This window comes from Eumetopias jubatus, unplaced genomic scaffold, assembly GCF_037043125.1.
Source record: "Eumetopias jubatus isolate StellerSeaLion01/CBP00866 unplaced genomic scaffold, mEumJub1_p1.0 scaffold_6, whole genome shotgun sequence".
NCBI classification, from domain to species: Eukaryota; Metazoa; Chordata; class Mammalia; order Carnivora; family Otariidae; genus Eumetopias; species Eumetopias jubatus.
In genome coordinates this window covers 32,654,385-32,674,465 of record NW_028274812.1, presented here as the reverse complement: position 1 = coordinate 32,674,465, position 20,081 = coordinate 32,654,385, and the positions used below count along the sequence as shown (strand labels likewise).

The 20,081-nt window shown below is 37.5% G+C and overlaps 1 protein-coding gene across 1 annotated transcript in view; it reads left to right on the top strand.

The window, feature by feature from the left end:
• Positions 1 to 20,081, top strand: part of ENPP3 (ectonucleotide pyrophosphatase/phosphodiesterase 3) — a 65,867-nt gene that overhangs the window by 33,531 nt on the left and 12,255 nt on the right. The window contains exons 14-20 of the mRNA XM_028125368.2: positions 358 to 389; positions 2,781 to 2,908; positions 8,213 to 8,279; positions 10,124 to 10,211; positions 11,741 to 11,919; positions 13,391 to 13,442; positions 14,473 to 14,627. Coding sequence (XP_027981169.2) covers positions 358 to 389; positions 2,781 to 2,908; positions 8,213 to 8,279; positions 10,124 to 10,211; positions 11,741 to 11,919; positions 13,391 to 13,442; positions 14,473 to 14,627 — 701 coding nt within the window. The remainder of the gene's footprint in view (positions 1 to 357; positions 390 to 2,780; positions 2,909 to 8,212; positions 8,280 to 10,123; positions 10,212 to 11,740; positions 11,920 to 13,390; positions 13,443 to 14,472; positions 14,628 to 20,081) is intronic.

Genomic DNA, 20,081 nt, shown 5'->3' with positions numbered 1-20,081 from the left:
TATTAATAAAAATATCAATATATTCTACTGAATTGTTAGGTTAAAATATATTCTACTTATATCCATATAAGTAGATATATATAATAAATAATATATAATGAAATATATTCTACTTACATTAATCCTAGTTATATTAATTAAAACATCAACTAATTAAATTAAAATATTAATAAGATTTAGTATATTTTACTTAATTGTTAGGTTAAAATATATTCTTAAATTCTAAAATAATTCTTTGCTTAAAATAATTTCTTATTTAATCTTACCAGATCACAGTCATTAATAAGTGTATATGTCAAATTCATCTGAGTTGTTCACATTTGTAATGTGATTTATTTTTTTTCCCTTTTGAAACAGTTAATTCTGAAGAAATCATTAGGAACCTCAGTGTAAGTATACAGTGTCCTAATACATATCTATAAGGTAATATAATGTCTTTAAAATCTGGTTTGGAAGAAATTTGTATTCTATATTTCTGAGCCCAAGCCACTTGTCATTTATTTTTGAAACCCTCTGTTGACATTATTTTACATGCATATCAGTTGCTTTTATCTTAGGTGTTTCCATTTGCCATCGCCACCCCTACCCAAGAGATTAGTCTGGGGGACTCCTAGTTTATTTAAGTATAGGTAGCATGCAATTATAGTAAAAAATGTTAGGATGAAATGTGAATGACCGAAGGGGAGAAAAGACAGGGAGAAGAGTGTTACTGTAACCACTGCAAGTGCGATGTAGAAATGACCATTAGAGCAATTCTTTAGAGCCTTAATCACTCCTTTTTTCTCTTATACCTTCTCTGGTATTTGAGTACACTTGGTAGGCAATCTTACTCCGTGCAGGGGAAAGGCATACAGGCAGTGTATTCATGCTGCTCAGAGGGGAACTTCAGAATTTTCAACATGTGGACTCTCTAAAACCACATATTGTTGCTCTTTTCCCCATCACCTCCCCCATGAACCGTACAACTGAAGCCCTGTTGGTGAGGAGGGGCAAATCCCTAACAATCCCGGTGGTGCAGGCGGATTGGATACCACAGGCTTTGGAAATCCATTACCTGGCATCATAAATATAGGCTGGGCCTGGAGCCACAGAACCCCTAAGAAATGGATCATCCTTTCATAGAGTCGCCCACTAGTCCCAGGAAATATTGCATGAGGTAGTGCAATATTCTTGGTAATGCTGGTCCGAGGTCCCGTATTGAGCTTATATCGGACAAACATAACCAAACACGAACAGTGACTCCTCAGTTCAACAACGTTCTGGCTGCATGACTGACAACAGCATCAACTTTGTTCTTAGATAAAATGACCCAAGTTTTCCCGGCGTTAGGGTCTTCAGCCTAAATTCTCAAATGCAAAGTATAACCCTGTCCTTCTTCGGAAGTTGGCAGCATGCCTCCAGTGTCCTGAGGATTTACTCTGGCTACACACCAGCTAGGAGAGCGTGACTGTCATATGACCTGTGGTCCTCGAGGGCACATTCTAGTCCCTTGTTTCTTTGAGGAAGGAAGCTGCATACCCAACAGCTGCCATAGTGTACTTGCCTGGATGTTACAAAAATACTGGCTTCAGAAGGAAGTAATGATGGGGGAGCCTGGTTGACTCAATCAGTTAAGCATCTGCCTTTGTTTAGCTCAGGTCATCGTCTCTGGGTCCTGGGATCGAGTCCTGCATTGAGCAGGGAGCCTGCTGAGCAGGGAGCCTGCTTCTCCCTCTCCCCTGCCCCTGCTCATGCTCTCTTTCTCTCTCTCTCTCTCAAATAAATTAAAAAAAAAAAAGAAGTAATGATGAATTAAAAATAAAAAGAAGCCTGGTAAAGATACCAAAATAGGCAAGAAAAAAAATGGCCGAAATATCTGTGCAATAATTAATTTCTTTTCCCCTTTTCATTCTAGAACTCTCCTTGCTCTCTTGTCCAGACTTCTTTTTAAATTGTTTTTTGTTCAATTTCATGGTGTCATTTTTTCTTCTATAAATTGAGCACAAAATAGTGGTGACACAGGCTTAAAATATTTATGAGATGATTGAGACTTAAATAAGAATGAGGAAGCAGAAAAATGTAATTTTCCCATATTCTTACCTTATGGCTTTTTCTCTTGTTTCTCAAAAAGGTCGCTTCCTTACTTTTTTTTTTAGATGACTGTGAATTGCATTTTTACACAGTTTTAAAATATGCCATCAAATTACTGCAGTAATTATTAAAGAAATAACATTTCACTCCAGTTTGTAAGAGATTCATGAATTTTTCACAAACAATGAGCCTGTCCTAGGTCTCAAAAGCTTTTGACTTGATTTGGGATTTAAGTCAATGAAGGTTGTTTCAAGGGCAAATTGAATCCATTGTAAGAGGATTTTGGTGCAATTAAACTGATTTTTTAAATTTTTACTGGTATTTAGTGTATTATATACTTTTCATATATAATTTAAATTCAAAAGTTGTATTTGTCACTTGAAATCTAGACATACCTACTGTCTGTCAAGAAAGGAGGGGAGGTTTATGGTGGCTTAAGATACATACACAGGAATAAAAACTTAGAACGTCAAACACCAAATCATAATTTAATCATTTTGAATTGTAATTTAAATATTGTTGCAACAACAAAAACAACATAATTGGGGAATGTGACCACATTGATAATAGGTTTAATATCCTTATTTTATTAGCCAAGCTTAAATCCTTTCTTTTAAAAAAGTGCTTAATTGTCTTAAAAGATGAAATTTTTGAATTAGCTTGCATGTTTTTATAACTTATACGAAGAAAGAATTTACCTATTTTTTTAGTGCCGGAAACCTGATCAGCATTTCAAACCCTACTTGACTCCTGATTTGCCAAAACGACTACACTTTGCCAAAAATGTTAGAATTGACAAAGCTCATCTTTTGGTGGATCGGCAGTGGCTGGCTGTGAGGTTTGTGTATCTATTTACTTGTCTTGTAATACTTTTAACAACCATCTTTCAATATAAATTACCTTAATTTTACCCTACTATTATGATCATGGCATCTTTCCTGAGTAGGGGTATTTGCTTGACTTTCTATGCTACCTAGCACTTCTGCACTTGAAACCCCTGTTATTAGGGGGCCAATCTTAGCACCCTAATCCTCACAATATAGAGAAGGGAAGAAGGCTGATGCCGTTTATAGACCACTCCAGAAACTGTTAGCACCAGCACATTGCTAACCCCCACTCGGGTCTTTTCCAGATGGTAGACGGATGGGAAGATGATATCCGTTGTCTTGCAGGTTGGTAGTAAGAAATTGATTAGCTGGCTCTTTGAGATCTTTGTCATCTTTGCGGTTTTCATGAAAGAGCACCTTTATGGCTCTAAGGCCAAGCTAACCAGTTAGGTGTTAACATTTCTTTCTTTTTTTTAGTTATCATTCACATTGTTGAGCATTTGCAAATTATAATTGTGCTTAGAGAAAATAAAAACCATTCTGAATCGCTTCATCCCAAGATAACCAATTATTGGTTTCACAAAATCATATTGGTTTGTTATTGTGTGTGCTGGGTCTTGCTCCAGGCCTTTGGGATACAGACAGGATTCTTGTCCAATGACAAAGGCTGATAATAAGGCAGCACACAAATACATACACACTTTCTGGTAGTTTAATGTTTCCTGTTTTTAGATTTCATTCCAGTGTTGTTGTTGCTGTTTTTCCATGTGCAGAAGTGGTTTTAAATGGAATCAGGATCGTATTGTTTCCTGCTATGTAATGCCGGAGGATACAGAGGACAATGGGAATACAGAGTCTGAAAGATATGTTTAACAAAGAGGAGACAAAAAAAGATGAGGTAGTTGGGCTCTAATATAACTGTGTGCAGGATGAGGAACTGGGGTTTTGGCAGAACCTGTTGTATGACGTAACGGGGAAACCCAAGCAGTACATGGTTAGGCCAGAGAGTGTGCATGTTCATACATGACCACTAGATGGCGCTGGCCTCTCTTCTTGGGATTGGAGTTTCATAACCCTTCGTGAAGGTCGGTGGTTTTACTGTGTGGCTCACCATAGCATTCTCCAGAAGAATTAAAAAGACTAAGCTTTACTAATATTAAGTATATAAGGCTTTTAGTAATGTAGGCATGTATTATGTAAACAAATATATGTCCAAATGTAGGTAAATTCTCCAAATATTTACTGTTGAGACTATGACGTGGAAGAAGTTAGGAGGCCACTGGTACAAAATGAGGAAGTGCCCATCCTTCCGGTAACATGACCTGTGGGTTATAGAAGGAGAGTCCAGACACCAGAATACCTCTGGGTGTTACACATTAATATCTAGTCTCAAATTATGAGCTTTGTAAATTTAATAGCTAGCAGTGAGATGTTCAAGGCTGAGAGTTCAAGACCTGCCTCCACACCTAGCTTGTGAGAACTTAAATTAATGTCTCAAGACTTCATTTTCATCATCTGTAACACCAAATTAGCCTGGTTGTATTACTCTCTTGATATTAAAGTAAACTAATTTATACCAAAGGAAATGTTGACGACAGCCCAAACCAGGGAGTCTCGTCTGATTAAGTCCTGCGTTCACTCTACCTCCAACTCTTAACACATGAATGTCAGGCTACCTGGTTTCTACATTAAAGTATGCTGTTTTAGGGCAGCTGGGTGGCTCAGTTGGTTAAGCGACTGCCCTCGGCTCAGGTCACGATCCTGGAGTCCCAGGATCGAGTCCTGCATCGGGCTCCCTGCTCAGCAGCGAGTCTGCTTCTCCCTCTGACCCTATCCCCTCTCATGTGCTCTCTCTCATTCTCTCTCTCAAATAAATAAATAAAAATCTTTAAAAAAAATAAAGTATGCTGTTTTAGTTATAATGGTCCGATATTTGATAACTACATTAGGTCTCTTTTCCAGAATTAGAGCAAATTTCATCATTTAGTGTAATCTGTCACCACCATCATTATCCTTATTTTGCCTAAAATGTGTTGGATTTTACTAATTTGGGGAAACCCAATTATCTGAAACTACACCTGAAGTATTGTTAAAATGCCCCTTTAAAGAACATGAATAACTTTTTTTTTTTTTTTTTAAGATTGTGTTTATTTGAGAGACAGAGCATGAGACCGGGTGGGGGGTAGAGGGAGAAGCAGACTCCCGCTGAGCAGGGAGCCCAGTGCCGGGACTCCATCCCGGGACTCCAGGATCATGACCTGAGCTGAAGGCAGTTGCTTAACCAACTGAGCCACCCAGGCGCCCAGGCGCTTTTTATGTTATGATCGGAAAGTGACGAATACTTCCCAGGCACCTTTCCTTTTTGTTTTTAAGTCATTTTATTTCTTTTAATTTTTTATTTTTTAAGACTCTATTTATTTATTTGTCAGAGAGAGAGAGAGAGAGCACAAGCAGACGGAGAAGCAGTTTCTCTGTTGAGCAAGGAACCCGATATGGGACTCTATCGAAGGACCCTGAGATCATGACCTGAGCTGAAGGCAGACGCTTAAGGATTGAGCCACCCAGGCACCTTTCTAAGAAATGGGGGTAGACACAGTCCCCACCCTAAGGATATTTGCAAAGGGAAGGAAGAAGACAATTATAATCAGGTGTAACAAATGCTGCTCCAGGATCAAGTACAAGGTACAAGGAAACAAAGAGTGATTACACAGCCCTGGTGTGGATGTCAGAGAACGTCAGAGGATGCTTCCTGGTGGGTGTGATTCCTGCTCTGGGTTTTGAAGACTCAGGATGGGATAGGCTAAATGCTGTCATGTGCAGCAGGTCTGCCCCAGGCAGTTGTGCAGAGGCACTCAGCCAAGATGAGAGGCAGTGGAAACAGAGCCCTTGCTCAGCTCACTGAGCCCTGACCGGGGAGGGGGGCGGGGTTATGTCTGCAGGTGCAAACAGACCACTTTTCTTTGCTGGAAGGCATCCATCCAAGTCTCGAGCACTGCCAGTCTGTATCTTCTCAGAGGTGCTTCTTTTCTTGAAATACTCTGCCCAGAGCAGTGGGCCACCTTTTTTTAAAGCCAGCAGCTGCTCTGGGGCAGGGAAAGGTAGAAATAGGTTTGCAGGCAGAAGGACTAGGTTCCAGCAATTTCAAGTAGTTCTGTATCGCTAGAGCACCGGGTAAATGAAGCTGCTTTCCTCCTGAAGGACCTTACCTGTCATGACTAAAACCTGTGACTTTGACTGTAAAGAAAAGAGATACACAGTGGCTAGTGCTGAATATGTGGATATGTGGATTTGCACTGCAGAGAGCTCACAGTGTTCAGTATGAGCGGGGTTGTGTGTGTGTGTGTGTGTGTGTGTGTGTGTGTGTGTGTGTGTGTTATGTGGGAAGATTCTGAAATTCAGAGTCAGGATAACCAATTAGGAACTTTGTTCAGGTCAGAATAAGGATCTAGCTTAGAATGTGGTAGAAGAGGAGAGCAGGGGAAAATGTGAAAGGGACTACACAGGTGCATAGGACTTGGCAGCTTCCTGGGGCTCAGGAAAGAAGTCTCGTTCATCTCCCATCTGTGTCATTACTCAGCTGTGGCAAAGAAACTGGCCCTGATTTCGACTTTATTAATTAGACATGGAGAAGATAAAAGAGAATTTGTTCCAGAAGTTTTCATAGGGTACTTGGAAGTGGAGCTAAATCATAACAGATAAAATCAACTCATCTTTTCCAAATGCTGGCTTCTATTTTTCCATATGTAATTTCCAGAGTCTAATGGTTGGAAAGCATAAATATGAGCAGTTAGAAGAGAAAATTTCTAAAATTTTCACTTGAGAAGAATAGAAAATCGTGTCTTTTCAAACACTATTTTTTATCTTTTACTTCTGAGTAAGTATTGACTTTCATATTGACTAAAGTTTCCTAATTGATTTGGGTCAGATGTTGAAAATATTAAATATTTTTCTGAAAATAGAAAGATATAGAAAGGATCAATTTTAGAAAATTTTACCAATGACTTGGTGCTAAAGACCTTTTTTCTTCTTTCATTAATGAATCCTCTAGCCTCCCACACGGAATTTAAAACTTACTCATCCCCAGATAGTTCCAATCATGATGGAACCAAATTTCTCTGCAATAAAGATAAAAATATTTTTTAAACAACTCTTTCCTTATGCCAAAAATTTTATTGGAATTAACCAAGGTAATGGACTGGCACCTTTGGATAATTGAATTCAAACCCCTTATAAATAGGACTCCTCTTGTTTTTCCCATTCCAGTTAGTCCTTAACGTCTCCTTTCTTCCCTCTGTTAGGTTAAGTGTAGCCTGCCCTGCTCAGTGTTATGATTTATTTTTTATTCTGTGATTTATTTTTATTTAAGCTGAGTGAGAGTCATTTATGAAAGTTTTAAAGTTAATTTTTTAAGACTAGACTGAAGTCCTGCCTCCAATGTAAAAACCAATGAAAACACTGTGTGTGGGTATTTGCCTGAGGAGTGGGAGGTGGGAGTGGAAAGCAAATGAGCAAAATCTCTTAAGGCCAACTGTTGGGAAGAGAAGTCTGTTTTTCCATTAGAGACCTAATTTGACATTGTTGCTTTAAAAAAAATCTAGGTTTATTTATTGCCATTTTGTTTTCATGTATAAAAACCAACTATGTATACAATTGCTAATACTGGTCAATTCAAATACTAAAATATGAGAAGGTGGGCCAAAGACTAATTACATTTGAAAAGTCATTCAAGTAATAGGGCAACAGCCTACGGAAGAATGGCCCCCCAAATTAAAAATAAACTCTGAATTTACAAGAATATACTAGCTTCTTCTTACCAAGTGTTATAATTAACATTCCCTCCATATTCTTTATACTTTTATATTATTTCCCTAGATATCTCTGGTATCTAGGTAAAATAGTAATATTTTTTTCCTAGTTTCAAAGACTTATGTCTAAAGTACTGAAGTGCATTATGTAGTATATTAGTCAAACTATTCTTGATCACACAGACATTAATTAACGTGTAATTAATTGATGTGTAAATTCTTTTTTTTTAAATCCATGCGTTTGTTATTATCTTGTTTTCAGTGTCTAAGGGTCAAAGGCTTTTGGATTCTATTTATAGTTTCTGGAATTCTCCTTCCTTCTCTCCTACCATTCTGTTTGTTCCTCTGTGGTTATGAATTTTAGCATGAAAAGAACTATATTTATGCTGTTGTTGACAGCAAAATATATTTATATAAAAGCAGAAGGTACATAAAAATCCATTAAAGCTCAGTTTATAATAAGATTTCATATCAGTGTATTGATTGCAATGTAACATTATTTCTTTAAAGGAGTAAAGCATATTCATCCTGTGGAAGAGGCAATCATGGTTATAACAATGAGTTTAAGAGCATGGAGGTAACTGACTGCTTTATTATTTTTTTTAACATATTTATTGAGCACCTACTTTGTGATAGGCCATCTTCAGGACCCTTAAATATAGCTGTGAACAAAACCCATAAGGATCCCTGCCCTCAGGAAGCTTTCATTCTAACAGATGAATGTAGACAATTGATGTAATAAGGAAATAATATTATTTGGTATGTCAGGGGATAAGTGCGATGGGAAATAAAAGTAAAGCAGAGTGGGTAGACACTGCGGGTGTTTCAGGGTACCATGGGGGCAGTATGCAATTTTACATAAGGTGTAGAGGGTCAGGTTCATTGAGATGATGTTTGAACAGAGGCTTGAAGAAGCTGAAAGATTCTACCTTTCAAATATTCAGGGGACAAGTGTCCCAGGCCAAGGAAACGGCCAGTGCAAAGGCCTGAAGGTGGCAGTGTGCCTGGTATGTTGGGGATGAGAGAGCCTTCATAGGCTGTTGGAAGGATGTTAGACTGTAGCTGACTCAAGAGGAAGGAGCAAGGGTTCATCTGGGTACATTAAGTCCCAAATATTTATTAGACATGCAAGTGGAGATGTTATATAGGCACCTAAAGAGAGTCTGTCTATCCAGAGATAAGAAAATTTGAGTTTTAGGTATGTAAATTATTCAAAAGATATGCAACTAGAGATGATCCTCAGAAACTGAGTACAGGTAGAAAGGAAGACCAAGAACTGAGCTCTAAGCAAATCTACGTGAAGAGGTTGAAAGAAAAAGAGTCACTAGCAGAGACACTGAGAAGTAAAGCCAGTAAGGGGAAGAAAACCGGGAGCATAGTGCGTCCTGGAAGCCCAGGGAAGAGACTATTAGGGAGAGTCCATGAGTCAAGTGTAGCTGATATTCGCCTATAGGTAAAGCTTAATGATTTTTTGCAACCTGGTAATCTTACTGATTTCCATTAATAATACACACACACACACACACACACACACACACACACACACACTCCTTCCCAAATAAAGAAAAAGTGTTGGACTTTTTATGAATATACTGCCTTTTAACATTGTCATGATGAGCTATAGATCCTTGTAAACATTTGAAAAGTCTCTGGAGACAGTGCTTCTATGTTAAATACAGTAGTATTTGATAATTAAGTTAATTACTATAAGGAAAACTTAGGCTCCCAGTTCTTTGCTAATTACCTTGGAAAAAAAGATTATCTATCTATTGATCTATCTATCTGGCCCTGTTATCAAAAAATAATGTTTATTTATGTTTGACACTTTTCTTCTAGTTATTTACAATCTGAAACTATTAGATGTGTTATTAATAATATATTTAACATGAATTAATTAAATGTAAATAAAAGTATTTAGGTTTCTTCATCCTAAAAGTAAAGGGGAGGTATATTTGAGAAATCAGTGGGTTAGTATCTAAGTTGTAAAAACATTTAGTGTAGAGACTTAAATAGTTTTTGTCACGTATTAACTATTTGAACAATGATATGAAAGGACTGTGAAAAGAATATCTGATGTTATTGGATGAATTTCTAATTTATACTGTCTAGCTATGGTAGAACTGTGCTGATACTGCTTGTCCACTGTGGCTTGTTTCTCCTTGTCTGTTGACATACGAAGTACTGTGGAAGCAGGTACATTTAGCAAAAGTAAATTCAATATAGATTATATTTGGTTGGAATGGTTGGAATCCCCATCATAGATGCAAATGATATAAAAATCATTTTCAAATCTGAAAAGAAATCCTTACAGTAGCCTCAGACACAATTGGAGAGCTGGGACAGAAGGAAAATGGTGTCTCTGCCAACGTCTGTTTTTGAGTTTAGATGACATCTAGTAACAGTAGGACTATTACCACCTAGGCTATCTTCTTGGCACATGGACCGAGTTTTAAAGAGAAGACTGAAGTTGAGCCATTTGAAAATATTGAAATCTATAACCTAATGTGTGGTGAGTATATCTATATAAATTTAACATCAAAATGTGGATATAGTTTTAAAAATATGTATTTTGAAGTTGGTAATAAACTGAATCCCAGAGATGGATGCTTTGCCCTGAGAAGACAGAAAGTAGAAAAGATGAGAATGAATCATCATTCAGAATTATTCAGCAATAGGGGTGAATTCATTCTATTCACTGGCAATGATTTAGATCTCAGGAGACCAGCTTTTCTATCAGTTAGTTACTATTTGAAAATTTTGTAAAACTTAGATAAATAAAATTACACTTCTAACTTTTCAAAGCAGGAAAAGACCCCTAAAAGCACAAGTATTTTCTTATAATTACAGAGAAAAAGCTTCTGGCATAAAAAGATGATAAAAGGCCTTTTTGGACAGATGCATGGGATTACACTTACTGTTTAAAAAAAAACAAACTTAAGAATTAGAGTTTTAGGGGATCTCCCCTACTTTTATGCCTACAGGCTTCCTTCAGAGCATTGTAGTAATAAATCATTTATCTCGGCAAGGCAATGGGTAAGTTGTAATTTCACCTTGAGCTTTAGGAATTCTGACGTAAATACACTCACGATTGTCATTCCTAATCTTGCCAAAGGTCTGTGGTGATTGAATATGACTTAGAAACCAAAGAGTATCCATTTGAAAATAATGTGTTGTAGCCTTAACAACTTTGGCTCTTGGTTCCCAAGCTGAAGTTTGTGGTCAGGGATGCTGGCCCTTTGTGGGGAGGCTTAGAAGGAACCAGATAGAATTTCAGTTCTAAGAGAGATCTATTTGGTGGTATTCAGCAGGAGCCACTTAAAAGACTTATGTTTGTAAAATATCTGTATATCGTATTGTTGTAGAAAACAAATAGAAAAAGTTATCTAAATATTACACAAAATTTGAGTTTAATTTTTTAAAGGTATCTGTCCTTAAAGAAGTTTCATATAACTAAGTAAATATACTATAAGTAAGATTGTAAATTAACTTCTTCAAAATTGTTTTTGATAAAAGTATAGCTTTTTATGCTAGAAAACCAGGATATGCTTAAGGAACAAAGGGATCGTTTAAGTAATGATACTTTTCTCTGGAGGAGCAGAAACAGTTCCTGAGAGAGCGTGTAGCTTCTATAACAAATGTTCCCATTGTCTAGAAAGAGGAGGTGATAGAAATCCTAGAAGGGGGTGTGGGGGGGTGTAGTGTATGCACCTGGGTGGCTCAGTAGGTTAAGTGTTGGACTCTTGGTTTCGGCCCAGGTCATGATTTCAGGGTAGCAGGATGGAGCTTTACATTGGGCTCTGTACTCAGTGGGGAGTCTGCTTGGGATTCTCCCTCTCCCTCTGCCCCCCACCACTCTCTCTCCCTCTCTTAAAAAAAAAAAAAAATCCCTGGGGGAAGAGACACTAACCTGAAGACATAGGCAGTACAAGACCATATTATAGCAGAATTTATTAAAGGAAGTTTTGTTTTCTTCCATCTGCAAGATAGATGTTGTTGCCTTTTAATTTAAAACTACTTTGAATTTATTTTTAAACACAGATCTTCTACACGTTCAACCAGCACCAAACAATGGCACCCATGGTAGTTTAAACCATCTTCTGAAGGTACCTTTTTATGAGCCAACCCATGCAGAGGAAGTATCGAAGTTTTCCCTTTGTGGCTTTACTGTTCCATTGCCCACAGATGCTCTAAATTGTTCATGCCCCGAGCTACAAAGCGTAAGTAATAACTTTACACATCCATAAGAATGTAAAGGGGCAAGTTAATCTATAACCAGGGTTATAACTGGGGTAGCGGACCCCCAGGTTTGTGTTCTAGTTCAGATATTTACTAAGTAAATGTATGTGATTTCTCTGAAACTTGTCTAGAGATGAGAGATGCATTGTAAGATTAAGTATGTGAATATGCTTTGTAAACTGGAAAGCACTATTTGGACATTATTAATTCCCTTGTGAGCTAAGTGTCCTTAACAATTCAACACAGTAGAATCTTGGAGCTCTCTTTGATTTCCTTCCTCTTACAGCTACAAGACCTCTTACAGGTCTTTTTAGTGGGTCAGGCAGTTGGCTGAGTTCAGGAGCTTGACTTCAGACCCCAAGAGACCCAAGAGACTCTTAGGAAGGTGAGATTCCAGCGCTAGGAGTCCTTCCCCAAAAGGCAAGGAGTCAGAACAGAAGCTCAGAATCAGCACCAACCCTACCTGTGAGAACTAGAGCACAGGCATGGGGGCTGGGATTTCAGGATGGAATTGGAGCCCAGTTGTCAGGAGTCCATCAAGTTAAAACCAATGTCAAGGTGCATTTGATGTCAAGTTCAAAATGTTGTAGAGCTAAATAAGTACCTGCTGCCTCTGGGAAGAATTATTCCTTATAGCCAGGAGTCAGCAAAGACTTGACTTCCTCTAATCCTCAAAATAACATTACACCACATAGATCAATAAGTATATAAATAAATGCTGACAAAGAGAGGCTTTAAAGGACAAAAGTCCGGTCAAGATTTCCAATAAAAATCAAATCCACTGCCCAGATCAGAGTAGGGGTGTGGGTTTCATACCTACAGCTTACCTGAATGGAACCTCCATTTAAAATAATAATAATAACAACAATAATAATAATAATAAACATTACAATGTAGGTGTTTTTGTCTCCATTTGAGGAAGAAGGAAGAGTCCAAGAAGTTAGGTAAACTGTCCAAGGTCACAGAAATTTGATCTACCTGACTGCAAACCTCTAAATTCTTCTTTGTAAAGAATGTCCTTTGCTGTTCAAAGTGCGGTCACAGAAACAGCATCTGCCTCCCTTGCAAGGTGGTTAGAGATCCAGAATCTGAGGCCCTACTGGGCTCAGGATTACTAATCAGAATCTGCATTTTAACAAGACCCTCAAGTGAGTTGTACTCATATTAAAGCCTGAGAAAATGAAGGATGATGTCATTCCAATTTAGTAGTTGATTCTAGCCCCATTATCAGCTGTTATCTTTGTTAACTCCCACACAAAGTATCCCAAACAGTAGTAGGATCTGTATATTTCTGAGCAAGTGGTGGAATTGGAATTTAAACTCAAGTTAGTCTGGCTTCTTTGTTGAGTAGTAAAATATTTGGTATTACTGCAGAAATAACCCTGACCACCTTTTACATACATGTCTTAATCACTTCGACTTACTCTCTCTCTTCCCCATGTTGTCTTGCAGAATACTTCTCTAGAATATGTGAATCGTAGGCTAAATCTCTCTCAAGATGAAAGTAAGTCAATAGAAAACATGTCAAGTCTTTGGTGTTTAGGCCTAACAAAACACGATATTGCCTTTTTGGGATTCTTTAAAATAAGCTCTCAGAGGCTTTTGAACATAAAGATTGTATTGCCAATATACAGGAAGAAAAAAAACCCACAAAACTATTATTATTATTATTATTATTATTACCTATTATCTTTTAAGTATTCTCGTGTTAAACTCACTAGGCCTGTTTCATGATTTTAAAATGGGGATACCTTCTTTATAGAGTTTTTTTGTGACAATTAAATGAGTTAATATATGTGTGCACTTAGAATAGTGCCTGGCACACAGTAAGAGTTTAGTAAATGTCTTGGTTGGTTGATAATCTTTTTATAATCTGTTGAGTGTTACTGCATGGCATGAATACCTTATAGGTTTTTTTTTTAAGATTTTATTTATTTATTTGAGAGACACAGAATGAGAGATAGAGAGCACTAGAGGGAAGGGGGTCAGAGGGAGAAGCAGACTCCTTGCTGAGCAGGGAGCCTGATGTGGGACTCGATCCCGGGACTCCAGGATCATGACCTGAGCTAAGGCAGTCGCTTAACCAACTGAGCCACCCAAGCACCCGAATACCTTGTAGGTTTTTAAACTATCAATAATTGATGGATTTTTAGAATATAATAATAGGCAAATGAAAATAAGTAAATACATTAGGACCTTCTTTATAAAATTGCAAAATCATTCCTATGATAATTATTAAGGTAGGTCATCTTTATTACAAAGTATGTCCTTTTGGTTTCGAGGTTGTATCTCTTCAAATATGTCCTGTGATCTGTTAGCTGCTTGGCCAAATAACTTTTCTAAACCCTAGTTTTGTAATATGTAGAATGGAAAATAACACTTGCCTCAGAGCTGTAAGAATTAGGAGGTTAAGTATGTAAAGTAATTATCAAAGTAACTGGTACATAATAAACCACCAGATGATAATTTTATGCATAGAAAGAAACATTTGCTCATTTTACCAACATTTTTATTTGATGTTATTTTCATTTTAGTAACAGCGACAGAGAAACTAAATTTGCCATTTGGGAGGCCCAGGGTTGTGCAGAAGAACAAGGAACACTGTCTTCTCTATCACAGGGAATATGTCAGTGGATTTGGAAAAGCTATCAAGATGCCCCTGTGGAGCTCCTATACAGTACCAAAACCAGTGAGTTCTTGTGTCCATTGAGCCATGAAGGCTGCAAAAAGTTTGTAGTTCTCAAATAGTCTAAGACTTGACTTTTGATTTTCAGTAGAGATCCCAAAGGGAGTTCACTGGTCTGTGTCTTGTAAGACAATGTCCCAGGTATTTCTTAAAGGTATTTATAGATGCTGTGTGTGTGCAAAGGAGAACGCGTTGTGTTTTGCCTGGAGAAATTAAAAGGTGTTCACAGGCCAATTGGTAAGGCAGGTAGAAAAGAAGCTTTCCAAGAGAAGCAACACGAAATACAGAGGCACACTATTTTGTCTATCCTACGTACATGGTGGGTGCACCTAGAAGGTGATGCTAACTAGATTATAAAGGGCTTTATATTTATTTGATTGTTTAACAAATACTTTACCATCTGCTGTGTGTTATGTTAGGCACAAGGAACACAATGTGAGTAAGAAGTAATTCATCCCTGAAGCACTCTAATAGGTCAGGCTAGACTTAACAGGTATAGATTTGTTATGTCACATCTCTCCAGGCGGCGCATGAGAATCCAACTGTTGAAATTCTCTTCCTTTTTCATTGTCTGGCAATCTCTCTTTCGATAAGTGACCTTGGGACATTTGGCTACCAAAAGAAAGAAAATGTCAGATGTCTATCTCACACCATATACAAAATTAAATTGCTGGTGGATTTATAGACTAAATGTGAACAGCAAATCCATATTTTCCTTTGTGTATATCTTTATGACTTTGGGATAGGGAAGGATTTCTTGGGACACAAGAACAACAACAACAAAAATACAGAGGAAATTGGCTAATTTGGCTATATTAATGTAATGGGTGACAAAAAAGACAGTTATGGATGAGACAATATTTGCATTGTATATAAGAAACAAGAGGTGAGTATCCAGAACGGTAATTAGGATCCAGAATAGCTAATAAATTTCTTCTACTAACCAAGAGAATGGCAAACATCTTAGTTAGTAAATGGGCAATGACTATGAGCCAAGCAATTGAACCTCATTAGCAATCAGGGAACCATAAATGAAAGCAAAAATCAAAGTCTGCCAAAAGTCAGTCAAAACACCCCTTCGGGGCAGGGATGGTTCTATTTAATGTATCCCAGCACAATAGAGCTGCCCAGTAAATGTTACCTGAATGAATGCATTGCCTAAATTAATCCCAACCATTATTTTAAAAGACTTAAGGAGAAAGCAGTACTTTCAACTAGAAGAGTAAATAAGTAATCAGGAAGCTGTTCTTGTCAAGATAATCTTGATGTCTTAGATCCAAAGACTCTGATGATAAACCTCTACCTACTACTGTTCTTGCTAGGAGTATAGATACTCCACTTTTTATGGCCAGGAAGTGATTGATTGTATCTGGTTTATTTACTCTTCTTGTTCCAATTCAAGATTTCTGGAGAAAAATAAGCATATATTCCCACTATTAATTGAAGCTTTTTGTGTTCTGAGCACCAACTCTGCTGCTGACAGTGGTTTAATTGTGGCCCGCGGTAGGAGAGCATTGATGTTGTTTCCCAATGTAGGCAAAACTTTTACCGACTGTTACCTGAGTTCATGTGTATGGTTAATGGCAACATCACTTTCCTATTATGCAAAATGTTCAGTCTGTGACTTTCTTCAACACACTGTGGAACAACAATGTGAAGTTATTTATTCCTTTAAATAATTCCTATTTGTTTTTGGTTTTGAGAAGGGCAGTATATTCAAGGCCAATCTTAGCATTCAGTTCTCTATTTTGAAAAGTCCAGGTATCAGGGATTGTGTGGAGCTGAGGGGAATATTTATGTTTTTAATACTTTTCCCCTTCTGTCTTGCATTCCTGAACTTATATGAGCTTTAGCAGAAACCAGGCGCATGAGAGATTTTAAGTGGGCTCAGACCAGGAGTTTAGTACAATTCTTTTTTGTTATTGTTTTAAAACTGGCTTCTTTGTTACCAAAAGTTCCTGTCCTTTCACTGATCCCACAGAACTACTTGTGTATTTCTCCCTCCATGTGACAGGATGGAATTCTAGCAATTTTCTGCTTTCTAATTCAGAAATTACTCTGTTAGTATGTTGTGGTTCAAGAAAATTACACACAAGGATGTTTTGAGATTCACATAAAAATGCTGTAAATCAGCCCTGTGTTTGAAAAATCAGACTTTAAATAAGCACTTTTTGGAGCATGGGCCCAATTGGCTTGTGCCTTTAAGTTTTATGGAGCTTTTGTTTTTCTGTGGTTTTGGTGGGTTTTCTAATTTTTGTTCTTGTTATTGTTATCTCAGAAGAGTTCTGGAGAAGGAGCTGTGATTTGAAATCGTCCTCCTGCAACAACAGCTTCAAAACTATTAGGGTTGATTAGACTGTATATGGGTTTTGCTTCTTGGCCCATTGAGCAGGACTATGTGAACTGTTTCTTCTGTTGCTGGGTGAAAAATTGAAATTAGGAGCAAAAATTGCGATTATGTTTTAGAATATATACCTTATAAATTTAATGTAAATCAAAACACTTTTTCACAGAAGAAAATCTAGCACTCTTGATTCTCTCGATCTATGTGTATATACGTCCCATATCACTGGATTTTTGAATGGCCTTTTTTCGTTTCAAAAGCTTATTAGCGCTAACATTATAAATTATGGCCCAATCATGTTTAATGATTCTTTAAAAAACTAGGAACATTATTATGTATCGCAAACATTTTTTTGGAACTATAAGAAATATTTTTCCCTATAGAAAAAAACCACGGCCAGAAAAATAATAATTTTAAAAGTATATAGTGATTATCCTCACCATAAGATCAGATGGTAACAATCCAACCTTCAAATAAATAAGTTTAGCTTTTATGTTCAGCCTACAGGTAAAGAGAGTCTATAACCTCAATAAAAATAATTTTATCCACTGTTCAAGTTTTATTTTAACCCCACGCCAGACTAGAATTGAAAGCATCTCGCTTTCCTGTCTGTGCTCATCTACCTCTCTTCAAGAGTTTTGAGAGCTAGGGAGTTCAGATTTTTATCTGAGTGTCTGAGTTCTATTTATTGTTTTCCTGACTTTCTATCCCCTGGCTTAAAGAACTCTAAAGAACTCTGAAGAGCTAGCAGGGTTGAAACTGTTTCTATATGTGGGAAGTGGGGGGGGGGGGGATGGTTCACTGTGCTTTCTCTCAGGAGCCCAGGACTCAGAAGTGACACGATTATACCTCCCCTCCATCCTTCTAGAGGGCTGCCTATTGCATAATCTCCCCTTTCTAAAAGAAGGCCACATCCTGTCTTTCCTTGTCTTGATGCACTTATATTAGGGGTTCAAGTTAGGTATGTAAGAAGCAAGATTTTCAGTAAAAAAAAAAAGCATAACTTTTTTTTAGCACTTTCTGGCTAAAGCCATCCTGATCCATGTCCCCCCACTCTAAGTCTATACTACTTTGAGAAAATAGTAAACATTTTTGCCCAACTGTTATGTGAGTATAACTTCTATAGCAGCAGCCTCATGAAAAATTACAATATACTTCCTTCCTTAACATTTTTATAATTTTTAAAATTTATTTATTTTTAAAAGATTTTATTTATTTATTTTTCAGAGAGAGAGAGAGTACAAGCAGGGGGAGTGGCAGAAGCAGAGGGAGAAGCAGGCTCCCCGCTGAGCGAGGAGCCCCACTCAGGACTCGATCCCAGGACCCTGGGATCATGACCTGAGCCGTAGGCAGACACTCAACCCACTGAACCACCCAGGTGTCCCCATTTTTATAATTTTAGCTGTTGAATATAGGCGTTTCATCTTCCTTCCATTACAGAAAATACATCCATGGCTATATTGATGTGTTATACATTTCTTCAAGTAAAATGTACAAAACATGATGTTTTAGAGTAAAATGATAAGGACGTGTGGTAGGAAACATCAACTCATGAGGTTCTGGGCGTCTCTGGGGCTGATAATCGATATTGTTGGTTCTCCCATTTTATGACATCTTTACATGACCCTTTATGTCAAATGAAGAAACCTGGTTGGTTATTCAGAACTGTTTGCTCTGGTGTGTTTCTGAAAGGATATAAACAGATGTTTTTAGCTTTCCAGTGTCTGCCATGAGGAGAGTGGAATGAATGGTGAGAGCTAACCCACTGCCTCTAACACAAATATCTTCATATTCCTTGATTTATTTTTTGGTTTGGCGAGTTCTATCACTCAGGAACTTCCTGAGAAAGGAAGAAGGAAATGTGTATTTTTGAGACTTTATGTATCTTAAAAGATTCTTATTCCATCTATACACTTGATGGTTTAGCTTTAGAATTTTAGAGAGAATTTTTCTTCAAACTCATAGGATATAAAGTTTCCTGCACTGATTCTCTAATGTTTTTTATATGTTCCCTAATTTTTTTCCATCTTTTGTCTTTAATTTTACTTTTTTGGAGATATTTGCAACTTCATCTTATAAATCTTATTGAATATTTTATTTCTGTTGTCATATTCTTTTTTAAATCCCAGGAGCTCTTTCTGCTTTTCTACTGCTTTCTCTTCTTCCTATATGTATGACATATATACTCTCATCTCTCTAAGGAGCAAGTTTTCTTCTCTCTCTGCATTGTGTCTTTTTTATCTTGGTTCCTCCTCTAGCCCGAGAAAATGTTTGGTGAGCCTTGGTTATAATTTTATATGTTAAGGGACAGTCACTAAGCTGTGTGGCTGGGGGCTGGCCAGCTGGTAGACTTCACTATAGGTTGATCAGGATAAGAACCAGCCATTTTGTTGGGGATTCCTAATTGTAAGCATCTAGTTTTCCTTTGGGCTGCTTGGTATCCCAAAGAAAGGACACTTTTAATCTAATAATTTTACACTCAGCATATAAAATTGGGCAGCCTTCATGTGAGCAGTGAGACTGGGGGGAGTCTTACCATTCAGTATATGGATTTTTATTTAATCCCATTGCTTTCAATATGGTGCACCTGCTGTCTGGGCTGTTTTGTGTCCTTCGGTCTGAACATTCCTCCGGTGAGTGGACTTTCTATCTAGCCTCTTTTACAGACTTTCAGCCTGTCCTCTTCTTTCTGGCCCTATGTACATTACCCGTCCTCAGGAGACTTCCAGTTGTACCCTTGGGTTTTGGAATCCACTTCTTTGTGCTTTCCCCAGTCATGGCTTTTGGTTGTCAGTGTATACTGGTCTACTAAGTCACGTTACGATAGTAAACAGATGTTGATCTGATCTCCAGTTTCTGAAAATTTCTTATTATCCATTATGTGTTTTCATCATTAATGTTCTTTTAATGGGATTTTGGAAGGGAGCAGAGATAAATGTGTTCAATCTAGCTGAGGAGTCTATTCAACTTCTTTATCGTGTTTTCCCGCTGGAGTGTTGTAGTCTGTTGGGGAGTACCTTCTGTGGTTGGCTTTCCTCAGACTTCACTCACCCTCATCTCCTACCTATTCTATACCTCATCATGGTACTCTCCTGCCTATGAATACAGTGCAC